This window comes from Pelophylax lessonae (genome assembly GCF_965119305.1).
Source record: "Pelophylax lessonae genome assembly, chromosome: 10".
NCBI classification, from domain to species: domain Eukaryota; kingdom Metazoa; phylum Chordata; class Amphibia; order Anura; family Ranidae; genus Pelophylax; species Pelophylax lessonae.
Genome location: NC_138777.1, coordinates 191,279,925 through 191,302,467, shown reverse-complemented (window position 1 = coordinate 191,302,467; position 22,543 = coordinate 191,279,925). Strand labels below are relative to the sequence as shown.

Sequence of the window (22,543 nt, the reverse complement as noted above, 5' to 3'; positions counted from 1 at the left end):
TTTTGATTAAATAGCGGAATAGAAAATATGATCCCAAAAAAGTGTATGTATATCACACGTACACAACCACACTAGGCCCCAATTACTATTGTTTGTACCCCTAAAAGGCTAGGAGTAGGGGGAGTATGGAACAGGCAGCACCCTCAAACCTTCAGAAGTATGAGATGAACCCCAACAACTTGGAAAGGTGGATCTCTCTCACACGTACCAACACAGACTATCCCCCAATTTAACTGATCCCCAAAGGTTTTTGATTAAATAGCGGAATAGAAAATATGATCCCAAAAAAGTGTATGTATATCACACGTACACAACCACACTAGGCCCCAATTACTATTGTTTGTACCCCTAAAAGGCTAGGAGTAGGGGGGAGTATGGAACAGGCAGCACCCTCAAACCTTCAGAAGTATGAGATGAACCCCAACAACTTGGAAAGGTGGATCTCTCTCACACGTACCAACACAGACTATCCCCCAATTTAACTGATCCCCAGAGGTTTTTGATTAAATAGCGGAATAGAAAATATGATCCCAAAAAAGTGTATGTATATCACACGTACACAACCACACTAGGCCCCAATTACTATTGTTTGTACCCCTAAAAGGCTAGGAGTAGGGGGAGTATGGAACAGGCAGCACCCTCAAACCTTCAGAAGTATGAGATGAACCCCAACAACTTGGAAAGGTGGATCTCTCTCACACGTACCAACACAGACTATCCCCCAATTTAACTGATCCCCAAAGGTTTTTGATTAAATAGCGGAATAGAAAATATGATCCCAAAAAAGTGTATGTATATCACACGTACACAACCACACTAGGCCCCAATTACTATTGTTTGTACCCCTAAAAGGCTAGGAGTAGGGGGGAGTATGGAACAGGCAGCACCCTCAAACCTTCAGAAGTATGAGATGAACCCCAACAACTTGGAAAGGTGGATCTCTCTCACACGTACCAACACAGACTATCCCCCAATTTAACTGATCCCCAGAGGTTTTTGATTAAATAGCGGAATAGAAAATATGATCCCAAAAAAGTGTATGTATATCACACGTACACAACCACACTAGGCCCCAATTACTATTGTTTGTACCCCTAAAAGGCTAGGAGTAGGGGGAGTATGGAACAGGCAGCACCCTCAAACCTTCAGAAGTATGAGATGAACCCCAACAACTTGGAAAGGTGGATCTCTCTCACACGTACCAACACAGACTATCCCCCAATTTAACTGATCCCCAAAGGTTTTTGATTAAATAGCGGAATAGAAAATATGATCCCAAAAAAGTGTATGTATATCACACGTACACAACCACACTAGGCCCCAATTACTATTGTTTGTACCCCTAAAAGGCTAGGAGTAGGGGGAGTATGGAACAGGCAGCACCCTCAAACCTTCAGAAGTATGAGATGAACCCCAACAACTTGGAAAGGTGGATCTCTCTCACACGTACCAACACAGACTATCCCCCAATTTAACTGATCCCCAAAGGTTTTTGATTAAATAGCGGAATAGAAAATATGATCCCAAAAAAGTGTATGTATATCACACGTACACAACCACACTAGGCCCCAATTACTATTGTTTGTACCCCTAAAAGGCTAGATGAGGAGTAGGGGGAGTATGGAACAGGCAGCACCCTCAAACCTTCAGTATGAGATTGTGTTCACTGTACCCCACAAAGATTGAGTTCACTGCACCCCACAATGATTGTGTTCACTGCACCCCACAAAGATTGTGTTCACTGCACCTCACAAAGATTGTGTTCACTGTACCCCCCAAAGATTGTGTTCACTGCACCCCACAAAGATTCTGTTCACTGTACCCCACAAAGATTGTGTTCACTGCACCCCAAAAAGATTGTGTTCACTGCACCCCAAAAAGGATGTTGTTCACTGCACCCCAAAAAGGATGTTGTTCACTCCACCCCAAAAAGATTGTGTTCACTGCACCCCACAAAGATTGTGTTCACTGCACCCCAAAAAGATTGTGTTCACTGCACCCCAAAAATGATTTTGTTCACTGCACCCCAAAAAGGATTTTGTTCACTGCACCCCAAAAAGGATGTTGTTCACTCCACCCCAAAAAGATTGTGTTCACTGCACCCCAAAAAGATTGTGTTCACTGCACCCCACAAAGGATTTTGTTCACTGCACCCCAAAAAGATTGTGTTCACTGCACCCCAAAAAGGATGTTGTTCACTGCACCCCAAAAAGGATTTTGTTCACTGCACCCCAAAAAGATTGTGTTCACTGCACCCCACAAAGGATTTTGTTCACTGCACCCCACAAAGATTGTGTTCACTGCACACCAAAAAGGATTGTGTTCACTGCACCCCAAAAAGATTTTGTTCACTGCACCCCAAAAAGATTGTGTTCACTGCAGCCCAAAAAGATTGTGTTCACTGCAGCCCAAAAAGATTGTGTTCACTGCAGCCCAAAAAGATTGTGTTCACTGCAGCCCAAAAAGATTGTGTTCACTGCAGCCCAAAAAGATTGTGTTCACTGCAGCTCACACACAGAAAAATGGATGTGGATCACTGACACCTGCCTATCTCCAATCCCACACCACACAGCAATATCGATTGTAGTTTGTAGAACACAGTTTCCCTAAAATTCAGCAGACTCTGTCCCTAACAGGATTGAGAAGAGATCGTAGATCAGGATTGAGTGCAGATTCACCCCACCCCCCACACAGCAATATCGATTGTAGTTTGTAGAACACAGTTTCCCTAAAATTCAGCAGACTCTGTCCCTAACAGGATTGAGAAGAGATCGTAGATCAGGATTGAGTGCAGATTCACCCCACCCCCCACACAGCAATATCGATTGTAGTTTGTAGAAGACACTGACCCTATATAATTCAGCAGACTCTATCCCTAAAATGCCTACAACTCGCCCTGCCTAAACACTCCGACCTGTCCCTCAATTCTATCCGGACACAAATGGTTTTTTCCTGCCTATCTTTCCCTAATCAGCAGCCAGCACGTTGATGTGTGCTCTGTCCCTGAATCTAAGCAGCATAATGACGCCGCTGCGGCTGCCTCGAACTTATAAAGACTTGGTCACATGCTTCAGACGGCCAATCACAGCTACTGAGACATTTGCAGGCATGGCTGGGATGGCTTAAGGCACACCAGTTAAACGATTGTTGATTGGCTGTTGAAAGCCCGCCATGAAAAGAGCGCCAAAGCATGCAAAACCCGGAAATAAAACGACCGAACACGGATTTTTACCCGAACATACAGTAAAGTGTCCGTGTCCGTGTTCGGGTACAAAAAATCCAATTATTCGGTACGAACACGAATAATACAGTCCGTGTTCGCTCAACACTAATTAGAAAGCATCACTTTTAAAATTAAAAAGAGAAGCGTCTTGTAATATATTTTTATTTTACAATATTAAATCAGTTTTGACCCCACTGGGGTGATCTTTCTTCACTTCCTATCCAGTCTGGAGTTTAGGAAAAGTTCCCCAATATGGATCCAGACATAAATACAAACCTGGCAGAGGTTCTAACTTTCTTCTGCTCTAGCCAGTACAAAGTAAATGTTTTTCTCTGGAATCAGCCTTTATATTTATCTATACTGATGCCTATTGGTTTGTTTGAAGACCCTACATTCATTAAAAAAGTTTATGTCATTTTAATAAGTCTCCTGCATATTACAGTCCACAGAACACAGAACATACCTTCACGAAGCTGCACTGCTTTGCCTTTGGTCCAAACTGCCATTTACACTGAGTGTCTGCATCATAGATCTGTCCAGGCAGCTTCTCGGGATACTGAAAGTGGCCTAATTGTTTTGGCTCGTCAACGAGACAGGAGGATTGAGCTGTGCTGTGATAGAACTCAGTGTGAATCATTCTTATATACAACTGGCTTACATACAGCAAAGGCATGCTTTATCAGTACACTTTATAGAAGAGAGGTGTAAATGAGAGCAATAATACAATGGATGTCGGTCAATTTGAATAAACTAATAGTTTATAGCTATTTGATAATTTTTTATAAAACCTTTATTATACAAACATTTAATACAAGATGCAGTTATGACACTGAATCATCATGATGGGCCTGACTTTTTTGAGCCTGTAGAAAATTGCTGATCTGATTAGAGCTCACCTTCTTTTGGATGAAAATAGTGGAAAAGTAAATATACCAATATTGTATTTTACCTAATAAAAAGAAATTAATAAAATAATAAAAAAAAACACCTATATATATATTTTTTAATTATATTATATATATATATATATATATATATATGAAAAAAAGGTGCATATAAATACGCACAAGCGGCGCTATACCTCAGACTGACAATCAGAGTGAGTCACATAGACCTATCTGGCATAGGTAAATTAAATGAATGATCAATAATAAATGCATCTAAAATACATTAAAATCTATAAAATGTATAGATTAAAAGGTCAGAGTCCGTGAAAACAGAAAGTCCGTCACCACCAATATTCTATGAAGGTAAATTATGCAGTATTCCTCATATGGTGCTGTCCGGTGTGCAACCTCCACCTCACCACTCGTGAGACACCCGAGTAAACACGCTTACCAGATGGCTTATTGCTTAGAGCCCATAGGACTACTCTGCTCCAGACTCTCCCGATGTTCCGATCCCTGAGGGGGCCAATCGTGACTGTGATGTCCTCAAAAGATGCGGTGCATAGGAGGGAGTAAAGACACACATAGGGCAATACTGTATGGATAAAAAAATGCACTTTTATTGGACACTCCCCCCCTCACCCATTACACTCACATCAAATGCAAAGAAAAACAGCACATAGTATTGGGTATGGCGCTACGGTCTCTGCGGACCGCTTACTGGACTCCCGCTTGCTCATCAGCGTCCCGGAAGTTGCCGATCGGTAAGCAGTCCGCAGAGACCGTAGCGCCATACCCAATACTATGTGCTGTTTTTCTTTGCATTTGATGTGAGTGTAATGGGTGAGGGGGGGAGTGTCCAATAAAGGTGCATTTTTTTATCCATACGGTATTGCCCTATGTGTGTCTTTACTCCCTCCTATGCACCGCATCTCTTGAGGACATCACAGTCACGATTGGCCCCCTCAGGGATCAGAACATCGGGAGAGTCCGGAGCAGAGTAGTCCTATGGGCTCTAACCAATAAGCCATCTGGTAAGCGTGTTTACTCGGGTGTCTCACGAGTGGTGTGGTGGAGGTTGCACACCGGACAGCACCATATGAGGAATACTGCATAATTTACCTTCATAGAATATTGGTGGTGACGGACTTTCTGTTTTCACGGACTCTGACCTTTTAATCTATACATTTTATAGATTTTAATGTATTTTAGATGCATTTATTATTGGTCATTCATTTAATTTACCTATGCCAGATAGGTCTATGTGACTCACTCTGATTGTCAGTCTGAGGTATAGCGCCGCTTGTGCGTATTTATATGCACCTTTTTTTCATATGTTTTGTTTATTTAGGCGGCTGCTGTGTGTGCATAAGCACTGATTTTGTTAAGTACAGAGCGCTGGGTGATTGAGCTTCGAGATTTCTTGGTGCTTAGTCCTTTTTTTCATATATATATGTGTGTATACACACACACGTATATATAAACACACAAGCACGCACAGACCATGCAATATAAACTGCATAAACACAACTTTAAAAGAGAAACTAAAATACTCAATATTTAAAGTTATTGCAAATGCTTTTTACATTTTTTTTTTTAATAGCAAGCATGTTATATATACCTGTTTTGTGAAATTGCAAAATGGAAATAGAATTGCACAGAGTGGCCACGCACCTTCTCTTCTAGGCTCCTCCTCTTCTCAGAGTGCCCTTATAGCCAAGCTGCTTGCTATGGGGGCACTCGTGCAGGTGCGCTCCCGATGCGTCCATAGACACACACAGTGCAGCTTGGCCACCCTCTCTCTCTGCCCATAGGGTTTGAGTGATAGCAAAGCCTGTGAGAGCAGGTAGAGAGGAGAGAGCTGCAACAGAAGGGCACAGCACTGGATCTTATGGTAAGTATAAGGGGGGAGGGATGGGGGTCAAGGGGCTATACTAGCACTTGGACATTTTTTACCTTAATGCAGAGAATGCATTAAGGTAAATATTTTTATGCTTTATGACCACTTTAATTAATATTTATTTTATATTTTGAGACATTTACAATACTTTATTTAATGAATGATGAATATCAGACCAGGTAAATGAAATGCATGTATAGGTTGTCGGTCACTAAAAAAAGGAAAATCGGCGACACTATGAATTTTTCCAATACCTAGAAGAACACTTGCACTGGAATGGTTAAAATCAAATTTTTCTATGCAGCACAGAAAATATTTCTTTCATTTTTCTATCAGGTGCTGAGGTCTTGAAAGATATAAGAAGTGTGATCGACTTTCTTGGATCTACACAAAATTACAATATCAGTTTTATGGTGGCTTGGCCCTGTGAATGCAGCAAGAGATGCAATAAGTTACTTGGAACATGACAATAAAAGAACCCATAGGGCAGTAGGGGTCAGGGAGAATGTTTCAGGTTCATGACTGCAGTCTGTTACAAATGCACATAGTCCAGTTGTACGCAGTGTTTCAACACGCTCAGAAATGTGTAACCAAGTCACTAACAGGAACCAGAAACAGAGACAAAGGTGTTGGTTCACAGCAACACCTGGAGACTGAAACAAAAAGGTCAGTTTTGGAAATGCTACAGCTTTACAAAACACGAGGAACATCTGGTTCTTTCTACTACGAAGGGTAACGTAACGCTGGCTTGGGAGCTTGTTAGACAGAAGCGACACTTATAAAAACCAATAAACCTGCCAGTAAAAGTACTGAAAAGGATTCTTGGAAGCATTATTATCATGCAGGAAGGGAAAGCAGCAGAATAATTACATTCCAGAATTGTACTGTCTACGGGACATTTCTAATGGCAGATGTCCACCTTGGCTCTCACCTGAGAAATTCTTTCAGATATTGTCTACTGCAGGCTGACCAGGAAAACACCCCATTGTTTCCAGATAAGGTGGGAGACATGATGTTCCCTTCAGTCTTCCTGCAAGGATTCCCTTCTCCATCGTGGACCATTCCAAAGCTGTCACAAGAGTATACATTTCATTGTTTTCAGTATGATACAGTAAGAGAAATCAAAGCCAAATGATTAGCTTGACCCAAATAATTCCGTCTTAGGTATGGAGCGAAGTGGATAATGAATAATTAGCTAATGTTTTCCAACAATATTAGCAATATGATCTCTTAAACAAAGTTCCAATAATAAAACAAGGGGAGAGGATAATTTTCACCACCAGATATTTCACCTTTCTCAATAAAGTGGGAGTTAACTCTAATGCATGAATTGTACCTATAGGTAAGCTTAAAATAAGCTTATCTATAGGTACTGTAAATATCTCCTAAACGTGCACCATTTAGGAGATATTTACTATAAATGCAGCCAGTGACGTCAGTCAGGTGACCGTTCCTTCAGAGTCCTGTGCGGTAAACGGTGGCTCCCCTGTGCATGTGCAGGAGTGATGTCATCGCAGCTCTGGCCACTCAGACAGCCGGAGTCTGCAAACCCGGAAGGAAGACCAGATGAAGATGGAAGCCATGTCAGCTCGCCGCTGGAGGGCTTTGTTCTAAGGTAAGTTTCAGATAATGTGCTAGTATGCGATGCATACTAAATAAATTGCTGGAGGTTTTCTACCGCTTTAATGAAGGGAACAGGCTCTTTATGCAGTGCGTGGGTCCCATAAGAAGATATACCAAGGAAAAATGGTGGATGCTGCACTCTCATCTAGAGAAGCAGATCCTTCACCATCCACATCCATTGGTCTCTCTGACTGACCCACCACTCTCAGGCCAACTTAAAATATTTTATGATATTAATGTTTTCCAGAACTTAAAGTGATACTAAACACACACTGTTTAATGTCCATTAACCCTTCTTTTTCTGTATGTGGATGATGGCACTGTAATTATTTTAATTAAAAAAACATCTAAGTATCTTTTTCCTAATCTATATACAGTTGTCACATGACCAAGCTTATAGGTGGAGGAGGAGCTTATAGTCCTCTGCTGTTAATCGCAGTTTAAAAAAAAAAACAGCCTTTGGAATACAGAATAAAAATAAATTATCATCAATAAACTGTTTCAAATTTATATTGCCACTGTCTATACGCCCACATGTGTGACTCTATCGTGGGTTTAGTGGCACTTTAAAAGATAAACATTTTTTTATCTTGGAGGAAACATCTAGAAATGAATATCTTACTTTAGCAGTACCTTGAAATGTTTAACGTTCTTTTGAATTCCTCATTAAAATAGTTCAGTGCACTTTCTGGCATGTAACTTTGCTTAAGCATCCCTTTTCTGTAGCCTACATCTGAAGTGTGAGATAATCTAAGGCACTCGTGTCTCTGACTGTCTTACAAGGTTTGGAGTTAAATTTGTTGCTGTCACTATGCTGTCACTATGGTGTTGCTCACACTTTCTCACGTTGGAGGGAAAACTGTACCTAAGGACTTACAGTGCAAGAATCCCCTTGATTCTGCTTCATTCATTTTATGGATTTGTGCTTTCCCCAACTCTCCTTCTGTTTTTCATCATTGATCCACTCATCATCAGACCATCAGTCATCAGGGGAGTAGCTCTGATGTGAGGAGGCACAGCGCTGCCAAGATTGCTGCCTCCATAGACACAGTGCAGAACCAAGCATGGTAAGTAAGTACTGTATTTTCTGGCGTATAAGACTACTTTTGAACCTCAAAAAAATCCTCCAAAAATGGGGAGTCGTCTTATACGCCGAGTATAATATCTCCAAGATACCCCAAGTATAAGTATTACCGGTAGATGTAATCTCTCAAGACGCTGGCTGTGTGGGAATCCTGTACCGGAATACCGGATGTACCGTAGCTTCGGCTACATACAGTATACCGCGCTGAGCCAATCACGGAGAGCAATGTATTATATTATTTAATGCAAAGGCTGCTTGGATTGGCAGAGTCAGAGAGGCGGGCTGATGTTACTCTGCCAATCCGAGCAGGCTTTGCATTCAATAATATAATACATCGCTCTCCGTGATTGGCTCAGCGCGGTATACTGTATGTAGCCGAAGCTACGGTACATCCGGTATTCCGGTACAGGATTCCCACACAGCCAGCGTCTTGAGAGATTACATCTATGTATTATATTATTGAATGCAAAGCCTGCTCGGATTGGCAGAGTAACATCAGCCCGCCTCTCTGACTCTGCCAATCCAAGCAGCCTTTGCATTAAATAATAGAATACATCGCTCTCCGTGATTGGCTCAGCGTGGTATATTGTATATAGTCGAAGCTTCGGTACATACGGTATACCGGTACAGGATTCCCGCACAGCCAGCGTCTTGAGATTACATCTACCGGTAATACTTATACTTAGGGTACCTTGGAGATATTATGAGAGATTACATGTATTACAGTACTTGGGGTACCTTGGAGATCTATGAGAAATCTGATGTTTTTCAATGGTGTTGCCTTGCTTCAGAAGGGAGGTAGTCTTATACGGTGAGTATAGCCCAAAACCTATGTTTTAACTTGAAAATTAGGGGGTCGTCTTATACGCCCAGTCGTCTTATACGCCGGAAAATACGGTAATAGGATAAAAATCAGCTGTAGGGAGCCTATAGGTAAAACTAATCAATCCTTTATCCCCTGCTTGCCTTGTTTGCCACAACTTTTATAGTACATCTAAAAGGAATGCCAAATTTGTCAAATTCACTATGGATTGAAGCTGAAGTACTGATTCATCCAAAGGCCTTCAATATCACTTGAAAATTCTCTTCGAGTATCAATGTGATAGAGTAGCAAAGATCTGCAACCCAATCATGACTATATCATGCCAAGGTATCACCTTGGTTCAATGTAATATGAAATAAATAAATATATGCAGTATACAGGACAAAGTTCATATCTCTAAAGTTCATAAGTTTGGGGAATGGTGATGGGAACCACACCACTGCAATCTTGTCACTGGAGTTTCCACGACATACAGGAACCCACTTTCTGATTTTACTAGATGGCATCTTCCCAAGCTTTTTCATCTCCACCCTAAACTGTTAATAGTATTACACTTTATTGATTTCAGTGATTATTTTTACTTACTTGTGACCCGATTCATGAGCGATAGTAAAAGCCAACCCCAGACCAGTGTCTTCATTTATGGTGCAACTGCGGTGTTTGCTGCACATGCCATTTATTGGTGCAAAACCTACAGATAAAATGACAATTCCAGTAAACAATGCAACATTCTCCAGTTCTATGTTATTTCTTGGATCTATCAATGGAAATATCAAACTGTTTACTGATTTCAACTGCTCCTTCTTCTAAAACCATATCCTGCTTTTTAAAAAGACCACATTCTTCTTCAAGTGCATTGTTTTATGGTGTTTTTACTTATATTGTAAAGTATTTACCTAAGGTGTCACAAGGTTCATTCTTCCATGAGCAAATGTCCAATCCTGTTAGAAGAATGGCATGATCATGTCTTTTACCATTCTTACCCACAAGGGATGACTGCCACTGGCAGAAATTATTCAAGGATTGATCAGCATGATGAGTGATCTTAAGTCCAGACTGGAAGAAAAGAAAAATGAGAATAATAATTGTGTATGTAATTATCAAAATGAGTAAAAAAGAGAGAGTTTTCAAATATGGCCAAGTTTTTGGATACATGACAGTCACACCTATACCATGGCCAAAAATATATGAATACTCTTTACATTATTGAGTTTAGGGGGTTTCCAGTCAATGGTGCGGTTACTGCACCATCATACAAAGATGTTTTGGACAATTGTGCGCAGTTCTCCGATAGTGTTGAGGGAAGTTAAGGACCCAGAGTTTTTTTATGATCCTGGTAATTAGGAAAGAGTGATTAATTCAATAGCAAGTTTGGAACCCAACAATTTAACCCAGGAATAAAACAAGCCACAATTTTTAAACGGTTTTTAAATACCCTCTTGAACAGTTTATATTAGATATAATCGTTTTAGGGTCTACTTGCATTCTGTTCCAGCACAGGTACCCTAAGGCTGCATGAGCACAGGCGTAATAAAATACTCCCATATACACTGGATCTTTCTGCATTGAACTGGCAGAGGCATAAAAAGTGCATTAGAAGTTAGGGTTAAAGAAACAACCTAAAAGTTATACAGTATTAAAGTTATCATTTTATTCGGATGGGCTTTATCTGTCAATGGCTATTATTATATCTTGGATACTCCAACAGTGAGCTCTTCCTGCCATAGTTCTCACTCTATTGCTATCCAACTGGGATTTTTGGGTGTTCCCACCCAATTTTGTGTGTTCAAGCCCCTCCTGTTGTATTTTCCAGAAGTAAAAAAAATGCCCTTACTTTTGTTAAAGCAGTATTCACTTGTAATTAAACTGCAACGGTCAAGCTGCAACTGAATGACTCTAAGTAGAGATTCAATACAGTATTACCTGGACTGTAGAATAATTGAATAAAGTTTGACTAAATGCTCCTGTATGATAGTCTAAACCAGAGTTTCTGAATTAGGGTTCTTCCAGAGGTTGCTAGGGGTTCCTTGAGCAATGAGAGATTTCGGCTTTTTAGGTTCCCACTGACATTATAGATCTTTTTAGCTATCTGTAATGTGGTAATTCTTCCCAATGATCCCACTGACCATCACACTAATGTATCATGAGTTGTAGATGTAGTAAGTTTTAGCAGGGGTTCCCTGAGATCAAAATTATATTTCACCAACACCAAATTCCGTTACTATGTGATGCACAAGCTTCATAAAAGTAGACAAACATTTTCCTGGGTGAGCCAAAGCCTCCTTCATTTGTATCTCCTTTATAGAAACATTAAAGCCCATCCCTTTTCTGCTGACTTCCATAGCAGTGCTGGGAGATTAGGTTTGGGAGAATTAGTGCCGGTTCACACTAGGTCGCTCCGACTTCAGGGGCGACCTGTGAAGTCGCGTGCACCGCGACTTAGACGCGACTTGCACGGACTTCATATAATGAATGTCTATGCAAGTCGCTCCGAGGTCGCCCCGAAGTAGTACAGGACCCTTTTTCTAAGTCGGAGCGACTTGTGTCGCTCCTATTAGAACGGGTCCTGTAGCACTGCATGGACCACGACGGACCGCGACTTGTCAGGCTGACAAGTCGACTAACAAGTTGCGGTACTGTGAATGGACGCTTAGAACCAAATGTAATCTGTGATATTGACATGTAACTCACCCAAAAATAATCTTCTAGCACCATTATGGTGGCCAGCAAAAAATGGGTGAGGCTTGAAAGCTTCTATAAAGGAGACACAAATGAAGGTGAATTTGGCTTACAGTAAATTTGTGTTGTTCCGGTTACATCACATAAAATTCCAATAAAATACATTTACTTCTTTGGTTGTAATATGACAAATTGTGGAAAATGTCAAGGAGTATGAATACTTTTTTTTTTTAGGCACTGTAAGAGTAAGTAGAATGATTGTTACTTACTGGGTCATCTTCCAAAAGCAAAAGACTCACAACAACGATGTTTATGTCACTTCCAATTGTTCCATCCTTAAAGAGACTGGAAACCTGCAGAGAGATATAAAGTATTTACATCTGTTCAACTGTATTGTACCCACAGTAGGGTCTGCCCCTTCTCCTATGTGTGCTGGTATTTATTTACTAAAATAAATGTTTTCCCTGAACCGCTGTTTACTTTGAAAAGCCAGTCATTTGCGGAGGATGTAAAAATATAGAAATTTCTTTGTACATGATTGGATAACTGAAGTGAAAACATTTTCATGTAGCTTAGTAAAAAAAATAAACTAATTTAATAAATTAGTGTGTACGATGGGAACCGACACCCATTTGTCAAAAGTGATAACGCAAAAATGTTTCAGTGTAACATCTGTTTAAAAAATATTTCCTTCCTCCCAGTATAATTTTACCTAAAAAAATGGTAAATCTGCAGAACAGACTGCAATGGTCCGTTTGTAAGCAGGTAGTGGTAGGAAAAGGTCCCCTAAAGGGTTGCTCCTCTTTCTAGTGGAGAGTTTTTTCAGTATCCCTATATAGCAGTGATGACGAACCTTGGCACCCCAGATGTTTTGGAACTACATTTCCCATGATGCTCAACTACACTGCAGAGTGCATGAGCATCATGGGAAATGTAGTTCCAAAACATCTGGGGTGCCAAGGTTCACCATTACTGCTATATAGGGTAGAGCTTGGGCCCCGGACTCATTTCAGCCAGAGGGGGAAGGCCTGCTAAAGATGTTCAAGCTCTCCCCACTTTTTTTTTTCCTTCTCCTTTTTCCCCTTTAGATTTATATAAACGCTTCTTCAATTTTAGTCAGGACTCGGATATGCCCTAGCAGGCATACCCTTTTTGGTTTACGAAATATAACCTATTGGTTATTGCTTTTTTCATGTCTTTCTCTTAATCTGCTTATATTAGATGTACACTATTTCTATTTCATAACCTGTTATGTTTATTATCTGTAAAACTCTAATTGGTAAACCTCTTGAGATTCGCACCTGATGAGTAATATTATACAATGTGGAGTTATCTCCTCCCCGCCTATATGATATTTTCTTATGCACTGGTTCTTCTACTTTTTATATAATCTAATAAAAATATATTGCTTAAAAAAAAAAAAAAAAAAGAAGAAGAAGGAGGCTATGTATTCTTTGTTTCCCCCCTTTGGAAGATCTGGGCAGCTGTAGGAGTATGCAACCAAAGGATGGCGAGTAAATAGGATAACATCTGGATGAAGCCACAAGAGATCCCATGCTTAAACATCTTTAATTCAAGCCATTATATGGGAAACGCTAATGCCAGTATTTCCACTGTAATTCGTTGAACTGTTCCAGTAAAGTATGACTGTATGAAGAAAAGCCTCTATTTGAAAATCTAATGGAGGGAAGTGTTTATTACAGCCAATCCCCAGGACGTGGACTGAGAGGTGTGCTTACTGGTGCAAGCCTGGCATCTGGGTCCTGGAGGCTGACGAGTGGACCAGGTGTCTGAGTCTTCCCAGGGAACAGTGGGTTAACTACATAAGGGCTAGAGGATGGAAGGTCTAGGCTTCAGGCCACCATTTGTGCTTTAACTGTATTGGTTTGGGTTGAACAACCTAACACCCTGCAACCTTCACATAGAGGTTGACACCCAGCTACATGTGAAGGTCACACGAAGCTTATCTGGGTAGCCTGCCCTACACATTTGCCAAGTATACTGTAAGTGAAGGCATAGAGGGTTATATTACTCAGATTCCTGAAATGAGATGTCTACTACAGGATTCAGCTAAAAACTCAGAATTTTAGGAGTCAACTTAGCCTGAGTTCCGCTCACATAATCAGTCAGGTTTAAGAGACGTAAAACAAAAACTATAAATTTAACCTATTGTTTATTGGTTATTTGAAGTGATTGCTTTAGTAAATCAGTGCCATGGACCAAGCAGAGTATAAAATTCTATACTGTATACGAAATTGCCAAACAATCCAAATTTAAAATATTAAAATTTCCTTTTCCTTTTCAACCAACTTTAATTTCTAAAAACTTTTAAATGTTTTCTCCTTTTAACCATGTAACCATGAAACTGTGGGCATGTTCTCTAAGATGTTCTTGTACAGAACATCACCGGAACTGTAACTGAGTGATTGGCTCACTACATTTCCCATCAGGTTTTCTCCTATTATAGTGAAAGGACTGATCACGTGGTCATATCAGGTAGACCCTCACACATAGCACTCAGGAAGGAGGAAGTGACTGGAATGCATGAGTCAATACTGACAGAGCAGAGATAGATATGAGTACACAATAAAGTCTGCTAAAACTCTGGAAATGTATATAACTGGAGAAGATTGGGTTCTTTTCTCAACAAAAGTAGAGCTTGACTGCAACTTGTAAAAAAAAACTGTGGTGAGAGACATATACAGACTGTTATTAGGGATCTCCCCTGAAAATACTTATTGCCTGGTTATGTTTACAGAACTGGAACCAGCGTGCAGCAAATGAGTCAGCAGTGAAGTCAGAACTCTTGATCTTCATATATGTCCATGTCAGACTAAAGCCCCGTACACACGAGTAGAAATTTGGCCGGGAAATTTCGTCCGACGACCGATCTGCTGATTTTCGGCTTGTTAGTATGATGCTTCCGACAACCCACTCCGACTTTTCGGGCAAAAAAAATCCTGGTGTGCAGGCTATATCATTTTTATCGACCGTCAAAACACGTCCGATTTTCGTCTCATTAGTACAGATTTCGATGGGAAAAAAATCTTATGAGCAAGACTAGGCATGCTCAGAGATGAAAGAACACAAAGAAAGCAATCCAACACATGACATCACTTCTGAAGTAGAATTCCGTCGTGCGGGAAAATTCGTGTGCAGTCTAGAGCACATTCCAACCAACAGACACCACTCTGGACAAAAGACGGACGACCGGTCGGCAGAAATTCGTTGCGTGTGTACGAGGCTTTAGGATGTGTGGATCAGCAAAAGTGCCTAGAAATAAAACACCTTCAGAAACAGAGGCTCCATTCACACCCGAGCGTATCGATTTATTGGCGTTTTTCAGGCATTTTTTAAAGCTTTTTACAAACCTTTTTAAAGCGTTTAGAAGTGTATTACAAGTATTTCACAGCTTTAGGCATTTTTGTTTAGCCAAGAAAGCACTAGGCAGAGGATAGGGAGAGGAAATTAGGGGTGGAGAGCTGCTATTTGAGCATTTTACAAGCGTTTTTCTGCTTAAGTCAGGTATTTCTATTGAAGTCTATGGGGCCCAAAACACTTGTAATCTGCCAAAAAGAAGCTCATGTACTTTTTTGGAGCTTTAGGCATTTTGCTTCAGGCGACAGAACACTCAGATGTGAACAGGGGCCATTGATTGAAATGTATGGGATTTTGCTTGATTTGGGCGTTTGGAAGCTTCAGAGCTGAGCGTTTTTCAAGCTGAAAAACGCTCAGGTGTGAACAGGGCCAGAGTGGCAATAGCAGCCTGTGACATTCCCTCAGCACAGGTTTTATTTAACCTGTTGGAATGACTGCATATTTCTAAGTTCAAGATATACCAGATTGTAGCTTGGCATAAAAGCCCAATTTACCAATAAGTCTACAAATTATAGGATAAACAAATAGTACTTTACCATGTTCATCACAGTAAGTATGTATGTGGTGACACTTTCTTTGCCATGTTTTTCCACCATTTTCTTATCAGCCACCACAAGGGTCTCAACAACCAAACTGTTAGACTGCTGGAATTTTGTAGCAGAACGCTTCAACCTTGATGGGTGGGAATTTTCATCGGATCTTACACGGGTGTCTTTTAAAGTAAAGCCGGATGAATCTAGAAATAAGGATCCAACATTTACTTCAATACAATTTACTTTTTAGAAATACATTTAACTATTTAGGAAAAAAAAAAGAAGAACGAAGGGTTCATATACAGCACAGTTGGGTCCAAGTTGTGGCTATATCTTCTACACAAGGAATCCCAATGATATCCCTAAAGGTTTCTGCATTGTGGACTTAGGGGAGGGCACTTCTTAACCACTTAAGCCCCGGAAGATTTTACCCCCTTCCTGACCAGGGCCTATTTTGCGATTCGGCACTGCGTGACTTTAGCGGACAATTACGCGGTCGTGCGACGCTGTACCTAAATGAATTAGACGTCCTTTTTTCCCACAAACAGAGCTTTCTTTTGGTGGTATTTGATCACCTGTGCGATTTTTTGATCATGCGCTATAAACAAAAAAAGAGCGTCAATTTTGCAAAAATAACAATATTTTTCACATTTTTTTAAATGAAATTCCCCCCCAAAAAAATGTAAAAATCAAAATGTTTTAACATTTTCGGCCAATTTGTTTTATGCTACATATGTTTGGTAAAAAAAAAAAAAAAATCGCAAAAAGCGTATTTTGATTGGTTTGCGCAAAAGTTATCGCGTTTACTAACAAAGGGAAAGATTTTTGTTGTTTTTTTTTAATGCGTAATGGCGGTGATCTGCAAATTTTTTTGCGGTACTGCGACATTGCGGCGGACAGATCGGACCCTTGACTGACATTTTTGACACTTTTGGGGTTACCAGTGACATTTATACAGTAATCAGTGCTATACATATGCACTGTTACTGTAAAATGACACTGGCAGTGAAGGGGTAAACTTTTTTTGAGAGGGAGGGGTTATGTGTGTTCCTAGGGGCGTGATTCTAACTGTGATTGGCTGTGGCTTGAGATGTAGGAACAGAGATCAACGGTCCTACATAGTAGAACAGTATGATCACTATTCCTACACAGGGGAGAATGACAGGCGGCTTGTTTACATTAGCCGCCTGCCTTTCTCCCTCCGCACTGGACGATCGCGAGTGATCTCCGCCGGTCACACGCGCGGGGGGGGCCGTGACCGCGCGGGAGCAGGAGCGCGTCTCCGGGGGCGCGCGCTCGCTCCCTAGACCCTCACAGGCTAGCGACGTAGTACTACGTCGCTTTGCCTGTGAGGGGCTGACCGCCGCAGTAAATAGTCGTGCGGCAGTCAGCAAGCGGTTAAAGCGTAAACCTGGCCAAACTTTTTTTTTTTTTTTTTAATAGAGTGGGGGTTTTATTTGTCCACTGTATCCCCTTTGGGAGATTTTTCCTCTCTTCCTGTTGTATAGGAACCCTTTCAAGTTGAGACGCAAACTGCAGCAAAACTTTTTTTTTTCAGTATTATTGCAAGAAATTGTTAATACTTTCCACATCCTCCTCCCTGGTACAAACCAATTCCCTTATTTCTTGTTCTGCTTTTACAGTGACAGGAACTGAGAAAAAATCTCTCCAATGTGGACATGAACAGTAATAAAAACCAGCCTAATGTATATCCTGTTCACAAGTCTATGCAAAACCAAAATATACTAAATTGACTTAGGTAAGGTGGTAAAGAGGGTCACCCAAAACTGCAGTCATTGGGGGTCAGTCAATAAAGTAATTTATGATGTATTGGGCATTACAAGGAACATCTCTCCCTAGAGATACCAACCTTGCCATACCATATAACCACACAGTGAACCCACAGGGGAATGACAGGAGGGATAAAAAGTGGGACTTTCTTAGTACCAATCAAAGATAACAAGTATACTGAAACTAAAATAAACCCTACATTTATTACAAAAGTAAAAAACAAAACAATATGTATAACTATATGGTGACCATCAATTTTTTGATTAACATGTTTCACAGTCAGTTCGCTTCCTCAGGATCTACGCTACCTTTTAGGTCTATTATAATGTTGGTCCACTATGTCAAAAAGTACCAAGCAAAATCCACAAACCACCAAAATCTGAAATCTTAGAGAATCATCTCATATTCATAACCCACATGAGAGAGAGAGATGAGGTCACATCCCCATAAATGTGTGTGTAGAAGATATTCAATATATTGATAATGTTAAATCCCCTATATAGGTAATATCCAAAGCCTGAAATCTCCCAGCCACCATCTCAAAAAGTGTTTCAATTCTCCCAGGAGGAAAATAAAGCAGGAAAAAGAAATAACCACTGCCAACCCCCTTGAGGAAAAGATGATGTTCTAACCTTCCTATCCCAATTGATACACAACTTAATTTAAACAGACCGCATGACATCTAGTGTTTGGCAAAACTAACATTTTACTGACTTAACTTTTCCCAAAGACTTTGGGAAAAAGTGGGAGATTTTATTGAGTTTTCCCCAATTTGGTGAAATGCATTGGGGTCAAGCAAGTTAATGTGGTTTTGGTGGTTTCAAAGTGCAATGGGCATGAGATTGCTCTTGAGGTTAATAGAAGCTCCTTTTAAATATACCTGGACCTGTTTTTATACTCCAAAAAAGGAACCTTTGTTAGCCTCATTGTATTGGCTTTCTTTTTTTCCACAGAAAAAAAACACAAACAGAAAAATAAAAGATTAAAACAGTAGTTTACAAGTATCTATTAAATGTACAAAAAAGAGAAAAACACAAATACCAAAACCTAATCACAATATTCTACGCAACCTAAAAATGTGAAATATTCTGTTTTTCAGCTCAATGAGTAAAATCAAGAGATTTACCTCTGGTAATTTAGTGGCAAATTAGTTTTACCAAAATTACTCATCTCATCCCTAGGGACCTCCACTGTTTTAATGACAGTTAAAGGGTGACGCCACTTTTGTGGGAAAAAAAAATATGACAAATAAAAAAAATAATATAGCATATACAATTGCAACACAAGCCATGTTTTCACCTGTTCCCTCCCAGCCTTCACTGCGGCGCGATCTGTCATCAGCTGTGTCCATCGGAAAGAGCCGATGACTGATCAGTATACCGTCTCGCTGCCAGTACCATGTGACCGCTATCACAGCAGATCACATCATTTAAACAATGGGTTGCTTCCTTTCATGTCATCCATTGTATACAATTGTGTTAGCTGTGATTGGTCACAGTAATCACATGGTATAAACAGGGCTAATCACAGCCTATTTGTACCATGTGATTAGCTGTAGCCAATCACAGCTAATCACAACAAAACAAACTGAATGAATCAATTTCATTTGGTTAAATGCTTGCTTCATTGCTATTCGCAACCATAATGTATAAAAAAAAATATATATAATACTGATGGCTTCCCCAGAGTAGTGCAATGTTACTATGGTAACATTATATTGCTCTGGTCACATCCGATAAAAAAAATAAATAAAAAATACTGTCACCAGTTAGTGTCCCTGATCACCGCTACACCAGTTATCTGATGGCACTGTGCTGCACTGGTGACAGTATGTTAAAAAAACTCGCCATGCCTTTTACTAAATACCTTGGACTCTCTGCGTTATCAAAAGAGGTCTTCTTGGGGATATTTGTACTGTCCTGACATTTTCGGGCCTCAAGAAATTACATAGGCCATTAATACATTGGCATTGATCAACTTTAAGATATATACACCATAGTTTATGGACTCTCTAACTTTCCTACAGACTAAATAATATACACTGATTTAGGTTATTCTTTGACCAAAAAAAAAAAGTAGCAGAATATAGCAGAATACATTTTGGCCTACACTTATGAAAAATTATTTATTTCCAAAATTTTATAACAGAAAAACGCAAAAAAATGCAGGTTTTTTATTTTTCAAAAAATAAAAAACCCAGTGTTGATTACATACCACCAAAAGAAAGCTCAAGTTGTGTGAACAAAATGATAAAATTCTAGTTAGAGTACATTGTTGCATGACAACGCAATTGTCATTCAAATTGTGACAGCGCTGAAAGCTAAAAATTGGCCTGGGCAGAAAGGGTGAAAAAGTACTCGGTATAGAAGTGGATAATTTAATGTTATTAAAAATGATCTTTACATTTCAATTTGCACCTTCTGTAATGTTCTGCAAAATTCAACACAATCTGGCAAACTGGAGGCATTCTGTACATGGTTGGTGTACGGAATGCCCCCAAAATGTAAATTCCTGCTTGTGTGATTGGCTCACTGACTTTTCCACAGGCATGCACTAAGATACAAATATTAGGCAATAGGAATGTTTGATCATGTTTACAGATACTGGGTAAATTAATACATTATTTTACATATTCTGTTGAGTCAGGTTTTTTTTGTTCATGTTTCTTAGAAAACAATTGAAGATTTACTGTAGTAATGTTGCCCTTACAGCTCACAAACTAGGATAAAACTTGGCTTAACAGCTCTGGGTGTTGTACAAGAATAACTGAGGTCCCTATAGTGCAGACACCGTACTATACAGCCCTCTCACTCCTATTCGCCTGAAATAGACCACAGATGATTCCACCTTTCACTCACGTTTCCTCGGTTTTCCACAGAAATGCTGTTTTTGCGAACTTCGAGGTGCCTGGTGAGAGGAGCTTGAATGAGAGGTTTCCCTGTCCAGAGTAATTGTACTCTCTGCTGACCGCTTATATAGTACATGAGGGTGATGTCCATCTGGAGCCGTGACGTTGTGCTTTTCTGCAAGGTGCTCGGGCAATGGCGATATGAAATATTCACTTGTGAGCGTCCTTAAGAAACCTGACTGAAAAGAAGATATTTAGTTAGCTCAGTTCATTAAAAGGTTCTTACATAGTAAATTCCCCAGTTCCTTCCCAGCTGTATGCAATCGGCTTTATGGCAATTTCCAAAATGTTCTATTAGTTTAAAACTGTTTTTGTTTTTACTTTTTTTTAAAAATGTACAGTGGGGAAAAAATAATTTGATCCCCTGCAAATTTTTTAAGTTTACCCACTTACAAAGAAATGACAGGTCTATCGTTTTGTTAACAGGTGTATTTTAAAATGATAGAAACAGAATATCAACCAAAAATCCAGAAAAAACACATAAAACAAATGCTATAAATTAAGATGCAGTTCAGTGAAAATAGGTATTTGATCACCAGGCAAAACATGACTTAGTACTTGGTGGAGAAACCCTTGTTGGCAAGCAAAGAGGTAAGACGTAGTAAGACGTAGTTGGTGACCAGGTTTGCACACATCTCAGGAGGGATTTTGGATCACTCTTCGTTACAGATCTTCTCTAAATCCTTAAGGTTCCTTGGCTGTCTCTTGGCAACTAGAATTTTCAGTTCCCTCCATAATTTTGATAGGATTAAGGTCTGAAGACTGACTAAGCCACTCCATGACCTTAATCTTCTTCTTCTGGAGACACTCCTTTGTTGCCTTGGCGGTATGTCTTGGGTCATTGTCATGCTGGAAGACCCATCCACAACCCATCTTCAGTATAATGGCTGAGGGAAGAAGCTTCTCATGCAAGATTTTACAATACATGGCCCTGTCCATTGGCCCCTCAATGTGGCAAAGTCGACCTGTACCTTTAGCAGACACAAAATTAACAACCCCAAAGCATCATGTTTCTACCTCCGTGCTTGACTATAGGAATGGTGTTCTGAGGGTCATAGTCAGCATTTTTCTTTCTCCAAACATGGCGAGTCGAGTTAATGCCAAAGAGTTCAATTTTGGTCTCATCTGACCACATCACTTTCTACCAATCCTTCTCTGAATTATTTAGATGTTCATTTTTATGAATGTACACGTGCCTTCTTGAGGAGAGGGGCTCGCCGTGTTTGGAGGCAGAAAAAAAATGACTATGGCCCCAAGAACCCCATCCCCACAGTCAAGCATGTAGGTGGAAACATTATGCTTTGGGGCTGTTTCTATGCTAAAGGTACAGACCGACTTTGTTGCATTGAGGAGCCAATAGATGGGGCCATGTATTGTAAAATATTGGATAAGAACCTTCTTTCCTCTACCAACCCTCACGATTTACTGTAGTTACAGTTGTTTGTTATACTATGTTACCAATCTTTGACTGCACTTCTTCTCATTGTTCTGTATGTCACATGTTGTTACTCATTTACATTATTCAATAAAATACTTGAAACAGAAAAACCCCAAAAAAAAAAAAATCTAAAACACACTGACCATGTCCTGTACCCTGAACTTGACCTTGATCAAACCCTAATTTATGTTATATTTTTGTACATGTAGATTCAGTTTAGCTCTTTAATTTTGCCCTCTGGGGTCCTTGGGGATTCAGGAGGGGGGGGGGGGGAGA

The 22,543-nt window shown here is 40.0% G+C and overlaps 1 protein-coding gene across 1 annotated transcript in view; it reads right to left on the bottom strand.

The window, feature by feature from the left end:
* ADAMTS18 (ADAM metallopeptidase with thrombospondin type 1 motif 18) overlaps positions 1-22,543 on the bottom strand; it is a 135,607-nt gene that overhangs the window by 65,933 nt on the left and 47,131 nt on the right. The window contains exons 2-8 of the mRNA XM_082269980.1: positions 20,780-21,008; positions 16,134-16,333; positions 12,489-12,572; positions 10,437-10,596; positions 10,126-10,231; positions 6,942-7,079; positions 3,687-3,834 (exon numbers count right to left, since the gene is read on the bottom strand). Of these exons, the coding sequence (XP_082126106.1) occupies positions 3,687-3,834; positions 6,942-7,079; positions 10,126-10,231; positions 10,437-10,596; positions 12,489-12,572; positions 16,134-16,333; positions 20,780-21,008 (1,065 nt within the window). The remainder of the gene's footprint in view (positions 1-3,686; positions 3,835-6,941; positions 7,080-10,125; positions 10,232-10,436; positions 10,597-12,488; positions 12,573-16,133; positions 16,334-20,779; positions 21,009-22,543) is intronic.